The sequence below is a fragment of the Trichomycterus rosablanca genome, chromosome 2 (assembly GCF_030014385.1).
Source record: "Trichomycterus rosablanca isolate fTriRos1 chromosome 2, fTriRos1.hap1, whole genome shotgun sequence".
NCBI lineage: Eukaryota > Metazoa > Chordata > Actinopteri > Siluriformes > Trichomycteridae > Trichomycterus > Trichomycterus rosablanca.
In genome coordinates, this window is record NC_085989.1 from 27,574,754 (window position 1) to 27,598,780 (window position 24,027).

The window sequence follows — 24,027 nt, forward strand, 5'->3', positions numbered from 1 at the left end:
CATTTTTATATAATAGCCATAACGTATAGAATTATGAGAAACCTCAGAGTTTACATGACCAAAGTGTAATCTTAATTTTTTATCAATAAAAAGCTGTTTACTACATTGAAAAAGTAGTAATTCCACTTTTCCAAAATATAATGTTCATTCATAATTTAACTACTGAAAAGCTGAAATGAAAATTGTAGCAATAAACCCACATCTGGCTTTGATTTAATAGATTTGAATTTTTCAATTTTAGTAACTAGAGATGACCGTCACAGGCAATTCATGGGTAATTCAAGATGTAACTTTATCTAATACATGCTAATAATGCATTGATTTCTGCAGTAATATTTCAGTAGCAGCTCTGTATATAGTAAACATGTGGCTTAATTACAATTTTTTATTAGTAAGAAGATATATACACTAATTTATAACCAACAACTGATTCAACTTAAAATGACAGCAGTGAAATCATAGATTACATTTTAAAACCATATTAATCATGTAAATGTTCATGTTTATTTTTTGCAGTTTTGTTAAAAGCATCTTAAACTGAAGGTTCATAACTGTAACAAGCACACGCAAGCTTTTTTGATGTATGAATGTTTTTTGTTTTTTTTTAATTTATATTTTCCAGCTTTAAGCACTTGACTGAGGAGGCACATTTTTACTTTAATAGCAGGAAATGTGAAAACACCTAGATAACTGCCAATATGTTGTTACAACACAGGCATGTTGTTGACTGTGTAGCATTGCTTGCACACAATCATAATCTGCAAAAGTGCCATCAAAAGGAAACCACAATTACCACTACAAATTAACATCTAACATATGCAGAATATGTTTAAACATATTTAAAAAGTGATGAGCTTGCTAATACCTCAGTAGTGCAGGGTGATGTCATTGGAAAAATGTCTTAAAAATTTGGTTCATTAAGATCTGAGTAGTGTTCTTATTTCAGATAAATGTCCCCCACAGACCAAAAGTATGGGGACACCAGACCAAAGGCTTGTTGAAAATCCTATAAAAAAAGTTGCCTCCACACCAACTTTAACAACAATGTCTTTACGTTCCTTACTTTGTGCACAGATAGCTGTCTGTTTGTTTGTCTGTTTTATTAGGATTTTAACATCATGGTTTACACCTTTCAGTTACATCCACAACAGAAACGGTAGTTGCTCGTCACACAATCAGTTCACAAGGTTATATCAAACACACGCACAGATAGCTGAACAGGGGTCTTCCATATTCCCCCACTATTGCCAAAAAATCTAAATAATATAATTCATTTTATGACCTGCTAGAAATGAGTGGCTGAAAGAAATAAGTGTGGACCAACAGAGTCAACATGAAGTATAAGATTTCTTTCAAGGTCTCCCAAAACATGATTACCCTAATTTATTAATAAATATGTTACTCTTTTTTTTTCATTTACAGTAATTTAAACTGATATTCAAATGAGTCATCATACAATTTTAGAGCACAGATAGATTCATACAGAAGCTCTAAGAAAAAAAAAAAAAGATTCATTACCTGTTTGAAAAAGCTTTGCCACTACCTGTGGATCAAAAAATACAAAAGGTTAAGGGTTCTCAAGTAGTTATTTAAAGTTTTTATTTTTTTTGTGCATTGTTATGATGTAAATACAGCCGTCACTTGCAGTCAAATTACCATAGTGTGTGACTAAAATACCTTTTTATGACTTAAACTTCGGACATGCCCTTTATAGTCCTTGATTTTCTCATATTGCTCACTACAGTTCTGTAGAAAGAAAGATGACAGCATCTCATTTTAAATGGTTTTTATTTTGGTTTAAAATAATTAAACATCTTCCAAATTATATGTAATTCATTATTGTTGGTTATTTTAATAAATAAATCATGTTGTCCTTTCTTGCATCAAACATACTTTGAATTTTTCTTCCACAGGATGTTCAGACCTGTCTCCTAATGAGAATGTATGGTGCATCATTAAGTAAAGAATGGGACAACATGCCGCTCAGGTGGCACAGCAGTAAAGTATGCTAGCACATCAGAGTTGGGGTTTCGAATACATCGTATCGAATCTCAGCTCTGCCTTCCGACTGGGCTGGGCGACTGCATGAACAGCGATTGGCTGTTGTTCATAAGGTTGGGGTAAAAAGTCGGATCATAGGTCCTCATAACTGGTGCAACTGCGGCCCCTGCCGGCTGACTGATGGCGCCTGCACAGGGCTGAGGAATAATGCTGATGGGGGTGTGGCCCTCCGTACACAGTGCCCGTCGGTGTATGAACTCGACTTGTGCAGGTGAAAAATGCAATCTGTACTGACTGTACGTGTCGGAGGGGGCGCATGTCAGGTGAGAGGCATCCTCAGTCAGCGGTGAAGGGTCGAATCAGTATAGAGGATGCAATCAGGGTAATTGGGGGAGAAACAAGATTAGGGGAGAAAATTGGGGAAAAAAGTGGGGAAAAAAAAAAAAAAGAATGGGACAACAGTGGCCATGGACTGTTAAGCAACTGATCTTTGAATCAAGCTAGCATAAGCAAAAATTTCACTTGCAAAATGGCAACAATATGTGTCCTAATTTCCCAAACCATTAAATTTATTAATTTATTTATTAGGATTTTAATGTCATGTTTTACACACTTTGGTTACATTCATGACAGAACAGGTAGTTACTGGTTACACAAGATTCATCAGTTCACAAGTTTTAAATGTCAAACACAAGTCATGGACAATTTATCTCACCTCCACGTCTTTGGACTGTGGGAGGAAACCCACACAGACACGGGCCCAAACCATTAAAAAGTGTTTTTGTTTAAATTAAAAAATTTCAGTTACAGTTGGTAAGTGAAACATTGCTATTTTAACTGACAAAAGAATAAAAAATGTTTGGTAAAATAGCAAAGTTTTATAATGTGTGGGTTTGACTGACCTGGCACACGAACTGGATGCGTTTGAAGCTGCCACTCATTTTTGACTCAAGATATTTTCGTTTCACTCTTACAGCAAGGCAGGGGCCTTACTTTCCAATTTGCATCTTCTGTTTTCACAAGCTGGAGGGAAAGTACACACGGTTAATCTGAATCACAGCTGACACCCAAGCTGTGAAAAGCTGTACAACATACAAACTACTAAATGCCAGAGCAGTATTATAGTGAACTCAGTTAAAAATGAAATAAAACAATTAAGAAGAGGGCTGCATGTTATTAGAAATCCAATCAAAATGGTGGCCATATGTTAACTGACCATTATTCAGACTATTCAATAATCAACAGCTGAAGCCTCCCATTTTTACATTAGGAACTTTGCATACAGGACCAGTAATGCAGTTTTAATAATGCAAGTGCATAAAAGTCTTGTTTAGCATGTTTATACCTCTTAATCCTAAATAACAGTATTTTGGACATGTTTTTTCATATCACCATCTCTACATTATAAAGCAGCCGATAATCTATTTTTAACTAACCGTTTATGATACAGCCTACTTTATCTTCCAATTGCTGGCTTGTTTAAAGCACTGCGGCCTCTAGAAAGCAATAAGAAAAAGATACAATTTTGCACTACCTGTTTGATCAGACAGACGTAAATGGAGAGCTGGAGATTAATCTTTTTGTTTGCACTCTTAAAAAAATGAAGTTGGTTTTGACCTGAACGGGGCTCCATACAAGCTGTCACATTCACACCATAAACAATTATAATCCTTGCTTCGTAGACTACTGTGGGAGAAGTGCTTCAGCTGCATATATTAAGCTTGCCAAAATACATTCACAAAATGGCAATTTAGTTAAAATGATAAGGCAACATTAAAATTCCAAATTAAAAACAATTTTTAGCTAAATACTTTAGTCTCCGCCTGACTACATATACTTTGCAAAGCAAATGAAGGATCTACATGTTACTGTGGTCACTGAAAGGTCAAATTACAAAAACAGAACTTAACTGGAAGTAAGTGTGAACATTATGTACGTATACACTTAAGCTATTTAAAGTTGATTAAGATAGATAGTGTGCAGATAATCAAATATTATACCATGACCACAGAAAATATTTGGTTTTGCTTGAATGGTATTATTACATTAAACTTAATGGTAATCTGCATATACATTTTGCCATGTTAATGAAAGAAAACAACAAGATGACAAGTTGTGTTGTTATTCTCCATGTATTAAACAAATTAAATACATTTTTACACTAATGTTAATTACATATACATGGGCTGTTGTAGCCTAGTGGTTAAGGTGCTGGACTAGCAATCTAAAGGTTGCTGGTTCAAGCCTCACCACTGCCAGGTTGCCACTGTTGAGCCTTTGAGCAAGACCCTTAACTCGCAGTTGCTTAGATAATATAGTGTCACAGTACGTTTTGAATAAAAGTGTCTGCTAAATGCCAAAAATGTAAATATACAGTAATTATTTAATCGGAAAACTATTCTACACTGATACCAGTACATTTACAGCAGTACATTCTGCTGGTCCCTACCAGATGCCATAGCCTTCATGTCCTCTGTTATCAATAAGCCTTTGCCTGTGGTTGTTGCTACTCACCAAGGACATAGCCATAAATTGAACATTGGGGGAATGTAACAGAATTGTAGAAGGCATATTAACAGATGGAATACTGACAGATCCTTCCTAACATTACACAAAGCTAGAGAGTGGAATATGTTTAATTATATTTTTTTCACAATATAATTTCCCCTCCGGGTCTTTATGCCCGATTATATCTGCTGCATTCAACATATGCACTACTACATCTCTGTGTGACACGCACAAGTGTTATGAAACAGTCGTTGCCATCTTGGAGGTAGTCGTCATTGTCTTGGTTGATCGGTGTAAAGATGTGCAGACCACAAGTTGATGTGTTAAACGCCATGCTTCACAGCGTGTGGTGCAACAATCATTTAGAAACTCACATCACAGTAACCAAAGCGCGCTAGATATTTAAAAGCAAGCATTAGTTTTGTAAGGTTTTCATGAGTGTGATTTCTACACGAATATCTCACATTTCAGAAGAAAAAAAACAGTCATTTAGAAGCAAACAAACTTCGAAGTAAAATAGTTATTATTGTAATTAACGTACTACTTACCCAGTTGCGTGCTAAATCAGCTGATAACTGATCTATTTGTCGTCGTTTACTCTGCTGTGGGGGAAAAAGAGTCCAGCAGTTTAAACACGCCACTCTTAAAGCACGCCGTGATACTGACTGCACTTCAAAACAGGAAATTACATTCGAGCTCCTGGCCTGAGCGCGCACTCGAGTCACGTGAACCATAACCCCACGCACTCCCAGATGGACCCCATGATTGATGTCCTTACAGAGTGCAGCTGTGTGGGAAATCCTTCCGTGGGAAATTGGACTGTGAGGGCTTTGTAAAACATTTGTCATAGTGACAACTGATTAAACACTAACAGATGCTAACATTGCACAAAGCTAGTGATTGGAATAAGTTTATTTATAATTTTTACACCATCTTATGGGCAAGCCGTAGCCTAGTAGTTAAGGTACTGGACTAGTAATCAGAAGGTTGCTGGTTCAAACCCCACCATTGCTAGGTTGCTGCTGTTGGGCCCTTAAGCAAGATTCTTAACCCTCAATTGCTCAGATTGTATACTGCAACTGTAATGTAACTCCTGTAACTCCTAGCAGTCTTAAAATGAAAGTGTGGAGCCCTTAGTGTAATCAAGTGAGGAGTTCAAAACACTAGTGTGCATGCTGACCGCACTTTCAGCGATTAACAGTGGGGCACAATCCCGTTGGCCCCATGTTGAAAGCAGTCAGTAAAAAGTAGTTTTACACAGGTCTACTCCTTTTTTCGGTATGGGCTTGTCTTTCCAGTTCTGTTAGTCACTAAGTTCCAAGGAGATGAGATCATTTTTCATAAGGACCAGATGTACTTTTATATGTGAACAACTGGGGTATATAAGCTAGAGAGTTAATGCTGAAATTTAGAGGAGTTGGATTGGCTGGACTCTCTCTCTCTCTCAGGCAACCGAGGGTGCTTGATCTGATGCTGTTCTTTCATTGTAATAAACTTTTTATATACAACTAAGACGGTGTCAACGGAGATTTCCTTCATCACCTTCACATTATCGCTATTTAATAAACAACACTAGAGTCTTCGCAAGAGAAGAGATGGAAGCTGAACAGGCTTCCCCTCCCTAACCCAAGCGTTGCCTGCCCTTGGTTACTTTGTTTTTCTCTGTGTGTCTCAGTGTCTCAGGTTTTATTCACTTACAATGGTTTTCTGCTTTCATGGTTATATAACTTGTGTTATATATTATATAACAGTGGCCGTCCATTCTGTTCACCGAGCTTTGCTCTTTACCAAATAAGATCATAACCATTATCGTTGACCATAGTTGGGGCCAATATTTTATACTTATGTTAGGAGTTCCTCATGGGCTGTTGTTCCTTAGACTCCCTTTGTGGGCTGTTTGGCTACATCTGGTGGTGGCTGGAGGTACTTCGTCTCCATTTTCCAGCCAATAGATCTCTCCCCTGCCTAATGAAGCACACCTGTTACCAATCTACTCCTCATCAGCCTTCTGTTTTAAGCCCTTGGTTTCTTCCCAGTCACCACCAGATTGTCAGTTGCTGTTTGCTCTGTACTCTGCCTGGTTCCCGTTACTCCTGCTCTCTGTTCCAGTGTTCCTGCCTTCTCTGCCTGGTTCCTGGATCCCGGATCCCTGTCTGTGCTCTGTTCCGGTGTTCCTGCCTTCTCTGTCTGGTTCCTGGATCCCCGTCTGTGCTCTGTTCCTGAGTTCCAGCCTTCTCTGCCTGGTTCCTGGATCCCCGTCAGCTCTCTGTTCCTGAGTTCCAGCCTTCTCTGCCTGGTTCCTGGATCCCCGTTGGCTCTCTGTTCCTGTGTACCTGCCGTTCCTGCCTGGTTCCGGGTTCTCTCATTCACCTGCCTCCTGCTGTTCCCATCAGCCTCCAAGCCCCAAGCGCTGCCGCTTATTCCCTCGCCTTTCCCCGTTCCCTGGTTCTCTGTCTGGACTGTGTTTCTTAATAAACCATTTAAACCCTGCTTCTGTGTCTGTGGTTGTGTTCGCATCGTGGTTCCAATTCCAAACCTCTTAACAACTTATTATTACAAGCACGTATGGATGTGCCATCCCAGAGGAGCTGGACTACCTGTGCAACCAAGTTACCAGTAGGGAAAAGGACACTAGCAAAACTAGAGAAGAATCAGTCAGGAAGGATAAGGAGAAAGTATTTGTCTGTGGCCACCACCTGCAAAACCATTCCCTTTTTGGGGGTTGTCTTGCTGTTGCCTCTCTGGTGCACCTGTTCATTTGCACCAAAGCAGGTGAACTTGATTTACAATCGCTTATGCTTTTTAACTGAACAGATTGATATCCCTGAAGTCTAACTGTCTTTGTGTTCTACTGTGCTGATTAAGTGTTCCCTTAATTTTTTTGAGCGGTGTATTCGGATTATAAATTGAAAATTAATTCATTCATGACTGCTGGACTTAGACAGAAAAGTTATCTACAAGTTTGCCCAGATGAAAGGCTATTGTGCATCTTCTCTTTTCAAGCGGTGAACATCACTAGTGAGTCTGTTTTGCATGATTTAAAGGTGTTATTCTGGTTGTAGGTTAAGACATGGAAGCATTGGGTTTCCCAGCTCTAAAGTGTTGCTTTGGATGTGTTATTACATTTGCAGACCACAATGATCATATATTGTTTAACAACTTTGGATTTGTAATGTGATGCTCTGTAGCAAGGTAATACACCCATTGTTGATGTCACTCATATCCAGGTCTCAACATATACTAACTTTTGGTGCATGTTAATGTGTGCATTTGTGACTTTATTGATGAGTTGTGTTTGGATTTATAGAGCAAGTAGGTTTGTGTGTAGTTTTACTGGCAAGTTGGATACTGCCCATACAGAGCTTATTGTGCCTCACCAGGCTTTTTGTGCCAGTGATGCCACTGAATCAAGGTCACCTAAAAAAACCAAAGTATTCAGTTGGATATAATGGTGGATTAAAGACATCATTTCTACAAAAAGTAATAAACAGGGGTATACAAGTGAAGAAAAATGAAAGTCAGTTAGTCATTGCTACAGATTTCTAGGTGGAAAGAGGTATAAGAGCTCATTCTCAAGCTCCTCACTCACTCCCTGAGTCATTTACATTTGTGACATTTTGTCCCAGGCAACTTACACTTATGACTGAGGGTTAAAGGTCTTGCTCAGTGTTTCACTTAGTAGCAACTTGGTAGAAGAGAGGCTGAACTAGCAACCTTCTAATTACTATTCTAGTAACGTAACCACTGAACTATCACTGCTCACTTTGTTTTGGTTTGTAAAAGCCAATTTTCTGCAGCTCAAAATGCGGCATTGGGTTATTTTTGTTCTGATGTGTTAATTGGTGTGTTTTGTTAGCGTATCATGGGGAACTCATGTGAGAGTTGTACATTATGGTTGTTGAAAGCCAAGCCAAGATAACACAAATATCTGGGGCAAAGATTAGAACATGGAAAAGGGGAAAGTCAAATGGTGGTGAAAAAAAAAAAGTTCTGCCCTCTATGCTAACTGCAATAATATCTGGAGAGCCGCTTGGATGTGACTGTCATGTGTTTTGAAGGTTTTTTTTGGATGCTCATTTATTTAAAGGAAAATGGCCAAGGTTACTTGTTTGATATAAAAATTCTCTAAATAAAAAAAAAAAGTACAATAAAAAAAAAAACATAAAAAATGAGTTGAAATGTTTCAGATGACCAAGTTGATTTTATTTTGTAAATCTAAACAAGTTTTACATTTGATGCCTGCAACACATTAAAAGAAAAACGTTGGGATGGACAAATAGCAGGAGAATTTAACTTTGACAAAATCAAAGTGTTCTGCAGAGACACAATACTGCTACATTGGACTGCCCTGTCCAGGATATAGTCCTGCATTGCACCCAGGTTTTTCAGGATAGTACCCACTGGACCAGAACAGAGATATCTCAAGTTTTATTGCTGATAGTAATGAGTGTTTTAAGAGAAATGAACAAGAACAGCTAAAAGAATACCACTCTACTGCCCCCATGGGTCACATTTTGCAAGTACAACCTAGTGTTTTGGTTTATTAAGAACACATTGTTTATTAAATCATTAGGAAATACTTTATTAAATTTATGGTATCCCATATTACTAAATAAATCAAGGCAAATCCATGTTCATAAGATAAAATAAGTTATATACTGTTGCATACACACATAAAGAAACAACATAAACAATAGCTATTCATTTGTGTGCATCTGTATTAAATACAGTATTATCAAATGTGTTTGCTATTTAGATCAATGCAAATTAACAAACAAATTAAACAAAATCGCTCAAAGAAGTACATATGTCACAAACACAAGACAGACAGAACAGAGAGACAAGAGCAATTCAGTATTTAACCCTGAAGGTTAACTTAACCTACAAAGGTTTTCAAATTAGAACATCTAAAAACATATGTAAATAAATGAAGGGTAAATATGGAGATAAAGGCCACACTTTTGTTCTATCACTTCCTGTTGCATGAATTCACAGCTGCATTTTCCACACTTCACTTTGTTTCTTCTTTAAAACTGTCTATTTTCCTTCTTTTCTTGAACTTCCTTGACCTCTTACTGGGTTTGGTCACTATAAAAAAGCATAATTTATTAAGTATGTATCCTCATTTTAAATAAACACACAAATCACATTTTCAGATACATCTTTACAGTATACTATGTTCATAAGCTGTTAGTATTGTTTTACATTTTAGGCATGTGTTTAATTATATAGAGATTTAATAAAAATACTAATGTAATAATATACATTAGGATATGTATCAGGGTACAAGAGCACATTGAAAACATGCTGAGTTAACTGTCTGCTACTTTCTACCTGTTCACTGTAGGTCAATTGCTGAGAGGATATTAGATGACTAATCTCAGGAAAGCAGTGACGTTGACATGGAAATGTAATGGTAGTCTGTGTAACACTAGCACAGGAAAGTCAAGCACTGTGGTTTTGCTGGCTTTTGTTATAGGCATTGCTCTTTAGATGTACAGATAAGTTGGAAACTAAAGCTCATTTTTCCTACAAACAATTTGTTTAAGCCTTCTCTAGTCATTAATTAGTAATACGTGTCTGACCACTTAATGCGTTGGCTGGATCTTTCTGATCAATAGACTATTTTTAATCTAGTCTGGGGCCAGATAAGATCTCTAATAAAAATACACATCTTGAAAAATCTATCTGTAAGCTTTCATGGTTAAATGAAACTGTGCTTATATTTCTGGGTCTCTTCTGTTTACTACTGAAAGCAGTTCTTGCTGCTGCTTTGCTTAAGTTATAAAGATTTAACTTATTCAGTGTTAAACAGGGGTTCTAAACGTTTGTTGGCTAAGCCACACTTGATTTTTTTAGTACAGTTATGATCTCAGAGTTAACGGCTAACCCTGCAAGATAATTCTAAATCCTGCATCACCGTGTATCCTGCATCTTTCTGAGTTTTGAAAAGATACATGACTTTCCTATATATTACTTATTAACATTCTGTATGGCTGCTACTTAAACACTCTGCTCTGTGATTCTCTTCCCACCTCCAACCTCTTACCTCTCTCAGACTTTTACACTATTTGGTCTCTAGGGGGCAGATAGTTCTAATTTCAATAGTAAATGTTGATCGATTTAAAGTTGGAAATATTCACCTAAATGCTTTTAGATGACTGGCACAAATAGAGGTAAAACATTGCTATAGGATTCTAACATACAGCCTTTTTAAAACTGCTGTTTCTGTGTATATATGTATAATGTTTATTTTGTTTACTGCACTCAGAAGTTATATGAATTGGATAATAAAGAGAATTAAAGTCAATATATTTGAAGCCATGGGTATCTTTTGTCAAATTTTTTGTCTAAAAATGGTACTTGAAGTTCTAAAGGATAAATCCAACAGGCATTGTTTTAGGCAGGTGCACCAAGGGAATAAAAACCTTGATACCATTTATACCAGCACCACACAAACACACTGACACAAACATTAATGCTGAGCACTGATAACTCAATGGTTAAGGTACGGGTCTAGTGATCAGAAGGTCACTTTTCAGGTCCCAACACTGCCAGTGCTGAGGCCTTGAACAAGGCCCTTAGCCATTAATTGCTTGGATTGTATTCAACTGTAAGTTGCTTTGGATAAAAGGATCTTACTGTAAATGTACTTGGTCATGCTAGTAACATGCCTTTTTACTGCTGTGCTTTGAATGTTACACTTAATAAGAATGATCCAAATAACATCTAACCATATACTGTATATGTATGGGGTATATATGTGGTGTCACCTTAGAGCTGACTAATCATGCACAGCAACATATTTGTTAGTCAGTTGCAGTGTTTATGAACCTAAATATGAACCAATTTTCATGACTGATTCATTAACCAAGCTTTGGGATAATTGTCTTGCAGAAAAATCCAGTTATCACAAAGGTACAATTTCATCACAGAAGCCTTAACAATCCTCATCAAAATGTCTTGGTATTTCTGTGAATCCATGATGCCAGTCACACGGTCAAGACTGACAGTTTCTGCAGCAGAAAAAAACATTTCTATGTCATCACTGACCCACCTCCATGTTTGACAGTAGGGATAATAATCTTCTGGTCATAATCCTTGCCTTTCCTGCATCAGACAAGCCATTGATCCGTATAATCAAACAGGTCCAGTTTTGATCTGTCACTCCATAGGACTGTGTCCCATAACTATACAGCCCTATCCAAATTCCTTCTGGTGAATTACTGTGCTTCTTGGTCAACAGTGGCGTGCATTGTGGAGTCTGGCCATAAAGTGGTTGGTTGTTAAGAGATCTTCTTATGGTTTCCACTTACACATTTGTGTGATTCCACTCACATAGATCATTCTGCAAGTCTTTTGCATTAACTCAAGGGTTTTTCTTTGTTTTCCTGATAAGATTGCTAAGACATCTGGACAAAACTTTGGGCATTCTCCCATGGCCAGGCAGGTTTGCAGTGCCATCAATCTGGAACCTCTGGGTAATACTCCCAATGAGGACTTTAGGAATGTTCAAGGTCTTGGAAATCATCGTATACCCACTGTCCCTTTTGGTGCAAAAAGCAATGAAAGCTCCTTATTTATTTATTATTATTTTTTTTTACAATGGCTGAACACTTCTCTGGATGGTACATTATTATATAATGTAGTTACCAAATATTGTAATAAAAGTTTGCACTTACATGGTCTCATATGAACTGTCTTTTGTCTTGAGGAAACGCATAGCAAAAAAGGCCCCTGCTTGTACTGCCAACACAAGTATAATTCCACCTATGAAGCTGGAAAAGTTGAAGGAAGCCTGAGAAAATTCCGGAGTTGACTTTGAAGAGGAATCACCTGAGCAAAACATGCATATTCTAGTTACAACTGTAATAATCAGCCGTTTGTGACATAGATATTGTTCTGCTGCCAAAAACATAGACTATTATACCATTATACCTTTATGTAACAGAATTCAGTTATTTAGGAGAAAAATAGAGATTAACAAAAGAATGTTTACCTGAGTCACTGTCATCAGAGCTCCCAGTACCTGTTTAAAAACAGTGTTACAAAGGTACAAGTATTTAATAATAAGATCAGATATGGGTTATAGAGGTTTCATGTCCTATAAGAGTCTATTTTTTGCAAAAAAATGATTTCAAAGAACATGGGGAGGTATAGTCGTGTTTTTGTTTGTTTATTAGGATCATGACAGGAATGGTAGTTACATGTTACACATGATTAATCAGTTTAAGACTTTAATGTCAAACACAGTTACTGGCAATTTTGTGTCTCCAATTTACCTAACCTACACTTAGATATGCAGCATTTAGCAGACGCTTTTATCCAAAGCAACTTACAATTATGACTAAACACGATTTGAGCAATTGAGGGTTAGGGGCCTTGCTCGGGGGCCCAACTGTGGCAACTTGGCGATGGCGGGGCTTAAACTGGCAACCTTTTCATTACTAGTCCAGTACCTTAACCAGTGAGTTTTGCCCTTGTGTGCAGTGGTAGCTCATGTCTACATGTTTATAGACAGTGCGAGGAAACCCAGACGAAACCCACACAGACACAGGGAGAACATGCAAACTCCACACAGAGAGAACCTGGAACGCTCCCTCTGGGAATCAAACCCAGGACCTTTTTGCTGTGCAACTTGGTAGGTTTAGAAGAGATGCATGGAACCTAAAATGTTAAAACATTTCTAAAGATCTGGTTGGCCATTAATCCACAATGTGGAAGAAATGTGTACTGTATGGAAAAAATCAGTACTGTAACTACACTCCCTAGAAGTGAGCATTCTGTATATATCACATCAACAGCAAGATGCAAGATTATTGCAGTGTGACACTCACTTGGACAGGAACTTGTATCATTGTATATAGCACAATCTCCAAAGTCATCTGTGTCAGATATGCACCTTGTGTTATTGTCTAAACAAGAGAAAACATAGATTAGTAAGTAATGGTAATTGTTATTAGGATTAGAAAAGTAATGGTAATTGTTATTAGGATAGTGTTGAATTGACCCTTTATTCAGACAATCATTGATGTCATATAATTCAGGAAAGAGAACTGAAAGCCCTTTAACAATACTAGGAAAAAAATCATGTGGGGTTCAGGCAAAGTCTTTATTGTGTTTCCAAGCTACTCTAGAATCCATACAAACTATTATAGGCCACACTTTTATGTCCACTGATTTCATGCATGGTGGGAAAACATAGGTGTTAAAAATCAGTTCCGTGTAATGCTATGTAATGAATGTAATGAAATGTACTTTTTAAACTAGTGTTTCATTTTATTAACTATTTTAAGGTATAACCTATAAAATCCGATCTATGGCTAGATTGAGTTTTTAGTTTAAATATATGGATAGATTGTTGCACCACCTTACATTTTTAGATCCTGCAATGCCAAACAGAATAAAATAGATCGTATGGAAATTGCATTTACTTGTTTGCATCATATGTTTTTCACACACACACAACACACACAACACACACAACACACACAACACACACACAACACACACACAACACACACACAACACACACACAACACACACACAACACACACACAACACACACAACACACACACACACACACACACACCATGTTGTCCTCAGGACTAATAATAAAGCTGAATTATTTACCAGAGGTGATGTCTATGTGTGATGGCTACCAGGCTTTGTATGTGCATTTAAATTATTTACACTGCTGTTCCCAAGAGCATTCTTACAAGGAATCACATGTCACTGACTGACTGTGGAAGTACTGTGGGTCTGTTTTATTAAAATGAATTACAATTTATCTAAATAATTTACATGTATTTCCAATGTATTTTATATCTTTCATAAATTTCTTTCTCCACTCACAAAATGTGACACAACTAACAAAATATGATATTTTTATATTTCACAGTAAATAGTGCAATATTACCCATTCCTGACATGGTAAGGTTGTGAGAATTGCCCTGCAATTACAGAAAGTGTATACTAATTCCATTGATAATGATCATTTAACACATACCACCTTTCAAATAATGCCAGACGGTCAATGATTTCTCCAAATTGACCCTGTGTATGAGTGGCTAAGTGTGTCATGTTTTGCAAAAGACACTATGTCCAGGGTGTGTTCAGTATTTCTGGGTAAGCTCCATACTTACCATGAGACTGATTAATATTAAGCAGCTGTGTGTACAATCCAATAAAGTCGCATAGTTTTTTTTTTCAAGAGCTTGAAAAATAAGTCACTTGTTATAGGTTGATGTGCTGCATGACATTCAAGGAACCGGAATGAAAGGATGAAAGTTTTGGTTGTACTACTTTTAAAGCTATCATAATTTGCTCTATACAATGATTTTACCATAAACCATGCTACATGATTAAACTGCCATGTATATCGTAAGCTGGTTCCACAATCTAAAATTTCTAAAAGCATTGGGAATAAGATGGCATATTTATTGAATACATTTAAATAAATAAATCTAACACACTTGGACACTGCATGCATGTGATGTCATTCACCACTCTTTCCATTCTCTCACCATTGTCACAGTTTCTCCAGATACAGCGTGTCAGGTTAAGGGCAGGATCTCCGCTAGTGCATCTCTCACACGAATCCAGTTGAGAACAGTCCACAATGGCTAAAACTTCTATTACTAACAAATAAACAAAATAAAGAAGTAAAATGTAGGTTTAAAGCTTTTCCCAGTAATTTTACACCACATGACGTCACAAACTGCAGCACCAAACAAGCCTCCCTTTATAATAATTACATGAAATTAAATACAATTCATTCATTTCTATCAGATCACCACAATTCAAAAACTTCAAATAAAATGTTCAATAACATATAGTAATAAAAAATCAACTTGTTAAATAAAGTGCCCTACAATTTTAAAGAACAAAATGTGTTGTGTCTATAATTGAAAACCTATACAAATGATCTTCAAACGAAGCTTATCTACTTACTGTAGACCAATCGCTAAAATTTTGGCTGAGATTCTTTAAAGTGCACAAAGGTTGTGGTAATATGATACAAACCATAAGATAAAATATTGGCACAAGTCCAGGAAAATGAATGTTGTTGGTAAAAAATGGAAAAATAATATAGACAGGGGGTTAGCACTCAGTTAAATTGACTTTTAAAAGTAACACATAATCTGCTTCATGTTAAAAACATAACAGGTTAAACTTGAATGTCTTTACTCTTACCTGTAGTTTGTGAGTTGGTCATTGTCAGCTGCATCAGCACAGCAGTGCAACACAGCACAACTGTAACACACCTCATCCTTAATACTACACTGCTTTTTCTGTTAAATATGCACTCTCAAAATAGAAAAGCAAACTGTCTGAAACCTTTTAACTATCTAAAAACTGTAATATTGACTAATTAACATACATTTTAGGAAACAACTAACAGGTACTGAATTTCACAAGCTGTCCACTGACACATAAAAATATCAATTAAAGCACCTTTCAAGTCGTGTCCTTAAGGAACAGGACAGTCTGATGAGCTGTGTTGCAGGAATGAGTGTGAAAAAGAGTGAGTGTGTCTCTTTTCGTCATGCATTTTAATCAGTTTGTAACATGAGACAGGTTACTTGGCAACCAAACAGTCGGTCACCCTGTCTCAATATCTTGTCTCAATATCAGTATCTTAACATCATGGACACGTACACACACAGTATTAAAATAGAGTGACAAGCAATTCAGCCTTTCAGCTATAACAACAGCCACTCTTCTAAGAAGGCTTTGAAGTATGTCTGTGGCCATTGGTGCTCATTCAGTTAAAAGAGCATTTGTATGGCTGACCACTGATGATAGACCTTGCTTTATGCACAGGGTCACAATCATGCTGGAACAGAAAAGGGCCCTCCCTATACTGTTCCTACAAAGTAGGAAGGATATAGAGGGGGTGTCCTAATACTTTTGTCCATTTAGTGTATAAATGTAGTCCCCTGGAAATAATCTGTTAGCATGGCAAAACCAACTTGGGTTGTTGTCCTGGCAAATTTGTCACTGTTCCAGCTAACTGGAACTTTTATCTTTGTCCGATTGGGCCATTTTCAAATGAGTAGCTATTTTTTATACCTTTTTTCTGACTTGAAGATCAACACACTTTTTTATTTATTTATTTATTTATGCATTTATCCAATTTTTCTCCTGATTTTAGTGTAGTCAATTTGTCTTCCTCTGCTGGGGATCCCTGATTGCATTCGAGGAAGGTATATTGCTGCTCATGCCTCCTCCGACACATGCCTTTTCATCCATACACTCTGCACAGGCGCCTCTATCTGCTAACCAGAGTCCTTGCACAGTGTTTGAAGACCCAACCCACATAGTCCAGTCATCCAGCCCTAGCAGACACGGTGGCCAATTAGTGTCTGCTGCAGGCATGTGCCAAATATGCCCACTAGATGGCGCCCAGCCGACCGGTGGCAACACAGAGTTTTGAACCGAGGAGTTCAGAATCTTGACGCTGGTGTGCTAGCGGAATACTGGGCGCCACCTGGGCGCCTCAACAAACTTTTTTATTTGAATTGTTTTCTAATCATTCATAAGTTAAAGAATGACACCATTTATATACGTCATAGATTAGTGCTTGAAATATATAAATAGAAAAACAAACAAACATATAAAATCAATGTGAAAATGGCTGCTCAGGTGGCGCAGCGGTAAAAACACATGCTGGAACCAGAGCTGGATCTCGAATACATCGTATCGAATTTCAGCTCTGCCTGCCGGCTAAGGCTGAGCGGCCACATGAACAACAATTGGCCTGTTGTTCAGATGGGCGGAACTAAGCCAGATGTGGTCTCTCTCTCTCTCTCATGACTGGTGCAATTACAACCTCTGCTGGCTGATTGATGGCGCCTGCACAGAGATGAGAAAAAAAAAGAGTGCTCTCAGGGTGTGTCTCTCCGTACACAACGCTGAGTTGCACTGCACTCGTCAAAGTGTAGGTGATAAGATGCATACGGCATGCTGCCCACGTGTTGAAGGGGGCGTGGGTTAGCTTCGTTCTCCTCAATCAGAGCAGGGATTGGCATTGGTGGAGAGGAAGCATGATGCAATCGGGCAACTGGGCGCGCTAAAAAGGGGAGAAAATGCATAAATAAAATGTGGACTCACCTAAGACGTGCTGACTTGTTAGATCTTTGTCTAATGTAATAAAAACAGATATATGTGATTTGTTTATTATATTGAACTTATATTTGTTTATTATTAATTTAACTAACAAATGTACACACACAAAAATTACAATGTTTTCACTGCCAGTAACACAGTTGGCACAGCACATTAACTGTAAACAGTGTTTTTCTACATTGATCAAAACATTTGCAATTGGGTTCTGTTTAAATACTTGCAGGTGTGTGGACTCGCATTCTGTAACAGTGCTGGTTATTAAAGCGTGAGGGGAGGCTCTACACCGGCAAAAATGAAATGATTCCAAGTGCAAACGTTGAAATAAAGATGAGAAAACACTAACAAGCCACTAACAAAAAAAGAGACAACTGCAAATAAAAAAGTGGCCAAATTAATAAAAACCAATAAACAAATAAAAGACACAAAAACATCTGCAGCTCGTAACAGAGAAAGTAGATAGAACAGGGACAGAACTGAGAAAAAAAACCTCACAAAAGATAGGGAACATTCAAAACCTGTGTGTTTCAGCAATGCATGACCCCAACCCCACCAACTGCCTCTGGGGCAATCAGCTCACTGAGAGCGATCACATTTTGAGACTTAAAATGCCTGAATTCATTCAGCAGATACGCCACACAATTTACAATTATATCTGTGCTCTGACTTTTCTTTTTAATTCTCTCTTTCTGCTGCAGATTGATGGTAAATTAATGGTAAATTGTTAATTAAGAAAGTATAAATGTGTCTGTGTGTACTGGGGACATGAAGACCTTGGCATAGTTACATAATGTGATGTCCAGTTCTCAGCTTTCTTCCATCTTATGTACTCTTCTTTAATCGATTTGCACTACTCTAATACCATGATCTAAAAACACTGTGTTCTTCTACCCCACATCAGAAAGTATATCTATTTCTTAATCTATTTTACACTGCAGGAATGTGTGGACATCTGCTCAGTGACTTTCATTGGGGCACTATTTGACAAATCCGTCTGTCAGTCTGTTTGTCTATCTGTCTAACCATTTGTCTTTCAGTTTTTCATCCATTCATTCATCCATCCATCTATCTATCTATTCATCCAGCGATCTTACTGTTTCACAAATCTGTATACTGTGCAATACTATGTGAATACAGAGGGAGGTTTCCTGCAGGAAAACTGGTGAAGACGAGGGATGAAGGCACTCTATGTATTTTGATATTAGGTAAGTGAGTATTTTGCAGTCTCCTCACGCAGTTCTCACCCACACACGAATCTTCTCCTCCTTTACACCCACGTATAGTGTGGAAAAAACCCACAACAGAGCCCTACAGGTTAATTTTGCTGTTCCAGTGCAGTGCAGATGTGTCACACTGGCATGATTACACACGTCTTACGCAAATGCAATCAATAAGCAATTACAGTGCTTACAAGTGGCAGCAACAGGCATGAATAAGGCTGTTTAGGCTGTCCAACCCAAAAGTAAGTCAATCCAGTGCTCATTTTGTCTCACAGGAAATATTCTGTATCCTGGAGAAAGGAAACATCATGGAGGTTTTGTCCTGACAGCATTTTTATGCTGAGATGGAGAGCACCGGAAGCTTATGCCCTTATATAGGCCAAACTGAACTAGCTTAGCCGAAAAGGGAGGAGGATTGAAGTGGAGAGACCCTGCTGCTCGCCCACCTGCTTCATTGTAATGAACAGTCACATGATCAGTGCGACATTAGTGCAGACTGGATCTCACCAGACGGAGCGAGAATCCCCGCATCATCTGCCAGGAACTGCCATCAATTATCTGCTGCCCTTTCCCATCACCTACGCACACACGAATCACAAATCATTAATTCCATTGCTCCTTTACATTTATATGCACTAAACTCACAAATAAAATTCAAAATAATTGATGTAACTCTGAAATTAGAGACATTATTTTTCTGTCCTTGGGTTTTGGGCTGATGATTCAGCTTAAGACTGCAATTGCACTTCATGCCTGACAACTTCCAATACATCGCAACCAATATTCAAATTATTACAGGATGATGAGATCCCCAGAAACCCCAGGTTATCCAATTGCTAATAATATCTAACTGTAATTCTTATTCCATATTTGTCTATAATTAAATAAATCACTGATATTATAAAGATGCACATCTTGACTTCATTAATAAAGACATATTTTTAATCATTAAAGCGGTTGTTTTTGTGGTAAGCTAGCCCGACTGCTTAACTGTTACCAGTTTGTACCAATTATGGATGCAAGTTAATTAACTGTTATCTAGAAAGCCTGTTTGCTGTGTTAATATTACAAAATAAAATCAGGAATTGTGGTAAATTTTGTAATGTTTGGTTCTTGATTCTTATTGTTTATAAAGCAAATAATATAATGATGTGAATTTAGACAAGGACATGGAAATATCCATCATGAACTACAGTGGCAGAATAAAATCTGCAGTATTGACTTATTAAATATTATTTGATCAAGCCCTGTATGCTGTTTTAAATGTGATCGGTTTAAATGCAGATAAATAAATTGCTAACGAAAACAATGCAAATAGGACAAGACTACAATCCCACTTATGTAATACTGTGACATTTACAAAGTCACATCACAGTTCTCATTAGATGACTGGTCTGCTAATGTGCAATAGCATAAGGATTTTTTTGTAAAAGCAAAAAGCAATTTTATCGGGGTTGCTAGCCCACTACTGCTGGGATCCAGGGTTCGGATCCCCAGCGGTGCTTTTGGCTAGTTGGGCGTCTACATACAGAAATGTTTGGCTATATGTGTGGAAAGGGGCAGTGGCTGAGGCCCTACAATGGATTGGTTTCCCATCTGGAGTGTGTTTTTGCACTGTGCCCACTGATTCCAGAGAAACCATACCCACCACGACCCTGACCAGGATAAAGCATTGATAAAACATGACAATATATATATTTTTTTCATTTTTTTTTTTTTTCACATATCGAAACAGTGCTAACACACTCACTCATTTAGACCTAGGTGCAATAAAGAGCAACCTCTTCTCATTTTTGTTTTGGGAAGTGGGTGGAAACCAAGTGGGTGTACACTTCCTATTGTATGGTATAAAATAACAGGATTAACAGTCCAGTATAAGAATGGGATTGAAAGTGTAGAAAGATCTTTGATTAGGGAGTTGATGCAGCATAACTGTATCGTGTGGCAGCTTAACATCACATTGACAGACAGGTGAAGGTGAAAAAAATGGTACGTATCCAAAAAGGCAAAAGAACTGACGTCATTACTATCAGATTTGCTCTGGGTCTTTCAGCACCACGGACAGCGGTGACTCACACACACGCACACGCACACACACACACACCCACACACACACACAAAGTGAGAGGGGGCAGTACTGAGAGATGCATAAAACCTAATGCATTGTTCTACAGTACTTGTATTGCTATGTGGATGTATTAAATATCACTATGATCATCTGATCGTATATGCGTGATTTCTCGTAAGCACCAGGACGGATTGCCAGTCACTTCACTTATCATCATTGTGTTTTTTTCTCCGTCGCAGTGGGCGGGGTAAAATAATGCGGCATTTTTATGAATGAAATTACGACAGAACATCTAGTCTAGAGGGGAGCTGTGATTGGCTGTGCAGGAGAAAGTCATCGCCGCTCGTCGTGACTGACGTCAGAAGCGAATCAATGAAGGGAAGGAGCGCAGCAGCAGACTGGGTGTAATACAGAGGAGCTCACGGGGAACACACCAACAAGATAAGAGGACAATCCTGCTCTTCTGCATCAGAAAACTGGATCTGCACTTATCAAACTCTGGGATTCCACTGTGACTGTTCCACAGCTTCAGGATTATCTCTCATTGTGCTCAGATTTGCCTGCATGGTAGCTTACTGAAGAAAATACATTGAGCAGCATCGACTACCTCAGTAAGTAGTTTTAATACTTTATTTTTTTATAAGCATGAGCATGATAAGCAATTGTGTTGAGCAATCGCAGCATGCGTTTTGTGTCTTTGTTTAACTTCGGCTGAAATCGTCAATCACCGTAAAAACGAACTCGAGTTAAAACACTCAAGCAGCAGATGTTGGGATGAGGGCGGTGAAGAGGCACCTGGAGTGGGTGGCATACAGTAGAATGGGTTCTTTAACCAGGGTTCCATTCTCTTCTCTGGTCCGTATAGGTCTCCTACAGCACTCTGGTTTCCTCCTACGTTTAAAAATGCTATTAGGTGGAATGATTACTTAGTTGACACTAGCTGCAAGAAAACGAATGGATTGGATCCATGTCCAGAGTGTTATCTGGCATTCTGCAATGTGTTTTTTGGGTGGCACTGGACCCACCGCAACCCTAACCAAGTTGAAAATGAATACATGAATCAGAATTTATTTTAAATAAAAAAAGCAGTGATTACCTTTGTATTGGTGAATAATTTCATTTATTTATGTACTGTCCGTTTTACTACCGCTTCATCCAGGGCAGTGATAGCTCAGTGGTTAAGGTACTGGACTTGTAATCTAAAGGTTGCCGGTTCAAGCCCCCCACCACCGTTGCCACTGTTGGGCCCCTGAGCAAGGCCCTTAACCCTTAATTGCTCAAAAATTGTGTTCAGTCATAACTGTAAGTCGCTTTGGATAAAAGCGTCTGCTAAATGCTGAAAATGTACATGAAAATGTAAATGTAATCCTGTTCAGGGTCACGGGAAACAGCAGCCCATCACAGGGTAGACACCCACACTCACAATTACGGCAGATTTAAGTAGCTCCAACTGGCCTGACTGCTGGTCTTTGGACTTGTGGGAGAAAACAAGGTCACCCAGAGGAAACCCACATGAACACAGGGAGAGTATGCAGGAGGAACTCCACACAGATAGGGAATCAAACCAAGGCCCTTCTTGCTGTGTGGTCACAGCACAGAAATGTATTTGCATGTATAAAAGCCTATGGACCTAACTGTCCAGATAAATAAACTACCAATCTGAACCACTCAAACTACTCATACTCACAAACATTCAAGACTAGTAGTATCGCTATCACTATGTGTTAATAAATGTACATACAGTACATTAAATGCATTAAAGATTTTTTTCTGTCTTTTACAGGTATGGCCCTCAATGACTCTGAAGTGGGCTTGGAAGTTGTATTTGAGATTGACCCCCTCCTTCAACTGTCTCCTGCCAGGATCACACCTGACCCTATAGCACCAGCAGTGATGACTCCATGGGACATAGCCTTGTGTGTATCAGGTGCTCTGATTTGCTGCGAGAATGCAATCATCATAGTGACTATTTTCTCTTCGGTGTCTTTGCGGGCGCCTATGTTCTTGCTGATTGGCAGCTTAGCTTGGGCAGACTTCCTGGCCGGAGTGGGTCTGCTGCTGCACTTTATGTCTCGTTGGTGCATGTCCTCAAGGGTGCTGGAGCTGGGTAGTGTGGGCTTGCTAGTTAGTGCACTCTGTGCTTCTGTTTTCTCTTTATTGGGCATTACCCTTGACCGATTCCTGTCTCTCCATCGGGCCCTCACTTATGGCTCACACCACACACATACGCACACACGCTGTGCTCTGGCTATGGCCTGGATGCTAGCCGGAGTGCAGGGAGCTCTACCTACTCTGGGCTGGAATTGCCTGGATGATAGAAAGTCTTGCAGTGTGGTGTGGCCACTCACCCGAGTGCATTTGGCCACCCTATGTGGGGGATTTCTATTGGCCCTCGCACTGATGCTGCAGCTCAATGCCTGGATCTGCCAAGTCGTCCTTCGCCACTCACACCAGATTGCTCTACAGAGACACACACTGCCCTCCGCACGGACACATACCCGCCGCCGGGTGCACACTCTTGCCTTGATCCTTGCCATTTTTGCCAGCTGTTGGATGCCGTTTGCCCTGTATGGTCTTCTGGCAGATGGATCATCACCTGCCCTTTACACATATGCCACACTGGTGCCGGTCACAGGGAATTCTCTGCTCAACCCCCTGATTTATGCCTACAGAAACACACACATACAGCGGGCACTGAGGCAAGCTTGCTGCTGCTGTCTACCAAACACATTCCACAAAAACACACATACGCCCAGTGACGTTTAATCTGGAACAGAAACTCTTGAAGAGCACATCAGATATTTGCCATATGGTGCCATGATTTAAATATCCTTCCGATCTCAATCACGCACATTTACATACTCACCATGCCTTCTTGAGAAACTGTGCCAACAGCCAAATTCTCTACCTGACTCGAGAAACATGGGTAAATGAATCAGATGTCTCCCATAATGACTTTCTCCTGCAAGATATAAATATGTACTGTATTTGAGTCTGCTGTTTTTACATCTATGACAAAATACCTGATAAAACTAATTAACCTCTTTTAATGTCAATATAGCAAGAACAAAACAACAACTACAGTAGCAGGTTTTTAAAAT

At 38.6% G+C, this 24,027-nt stretch overlaps 2 protein-coding genes across 2 annotated transcripts; one reads left to right on the forward strand and one right to left on the reverse strand.

Moving 5' to 3' along the window:
- Nucleotides 1–9,224: 9,224 nt before the first annotated feature.
- cd164l2 (CD164 sialomucin-like 2) lies at nucleotides 9,225–15,782 on the reverse strand. The gene is made up of 6 exons (XM_062990581.1): nucleotides 15,707–15,782; nucleotides 15,037–15,144; nucleotides 13,347–13,424; nucleotides 12,509–12,538; nucleotides 12,192–12,345; nucleotides 9,225–9,597 (listed from the first exon to the last, which is right to left on the reverse strand). Exons 1-6 carry the CDS (start codon nucleotides 15,780–15,782, stop codon nucleotides 9,582–9,584), a joined length of 462 nt encoding a protein of 153 aa, XP_062846651.1. The 3' UTR covers nucleotides 9,225–9,581.
- Nucleotides 15,783–22,711: 6,929 nt separating this feature from the next.
- On the forward strand, nucleotides 22,712–23,692 carry gpr3 (G protein-coupled receptor 3). Its single transcript, XM_062990583.1, has one exon. The coding sequence runs from the start codon at nucleotides 22,712–22,714 to the stop codon at nucleotides 23,690–23,692; it is 981 nt and encodes a 326-aa protein (XP_062846653.1).
- Nucleotides 23,693–24,027: the final 335 nt, after the last annotated feature.

Coding starts and splice junctions, on each gene's coding strand:
- cd164l2 (XM_062990581.1), bottom strand. CDS start 15,782: ATGAGGTGTGTTACAGTTGTGCTGTGTTGCACTGCTGTGCTGATGCAG. Junction 13,425..15,036: donor CTGGAGAAACTGTGACAATG/GTGAGAGAATGG, acceptor TCTCTTGTTTAG/ACAATAACACAAGGTGCATA. Junction 12,539..13,346: donor TGATACAAGTTCCTGTCCAA/GTGAGTGTCACA, acceptor GTTTTTAAACAG/GTACTGGGAGCTCTGATGAC.
- gpr3 (XM_062990583.1), top strand. CDS start 22,712: ATGGCCCTCAATGACTCTGAAGTGGGCTTGGAAGTTGTATTTGAGATT.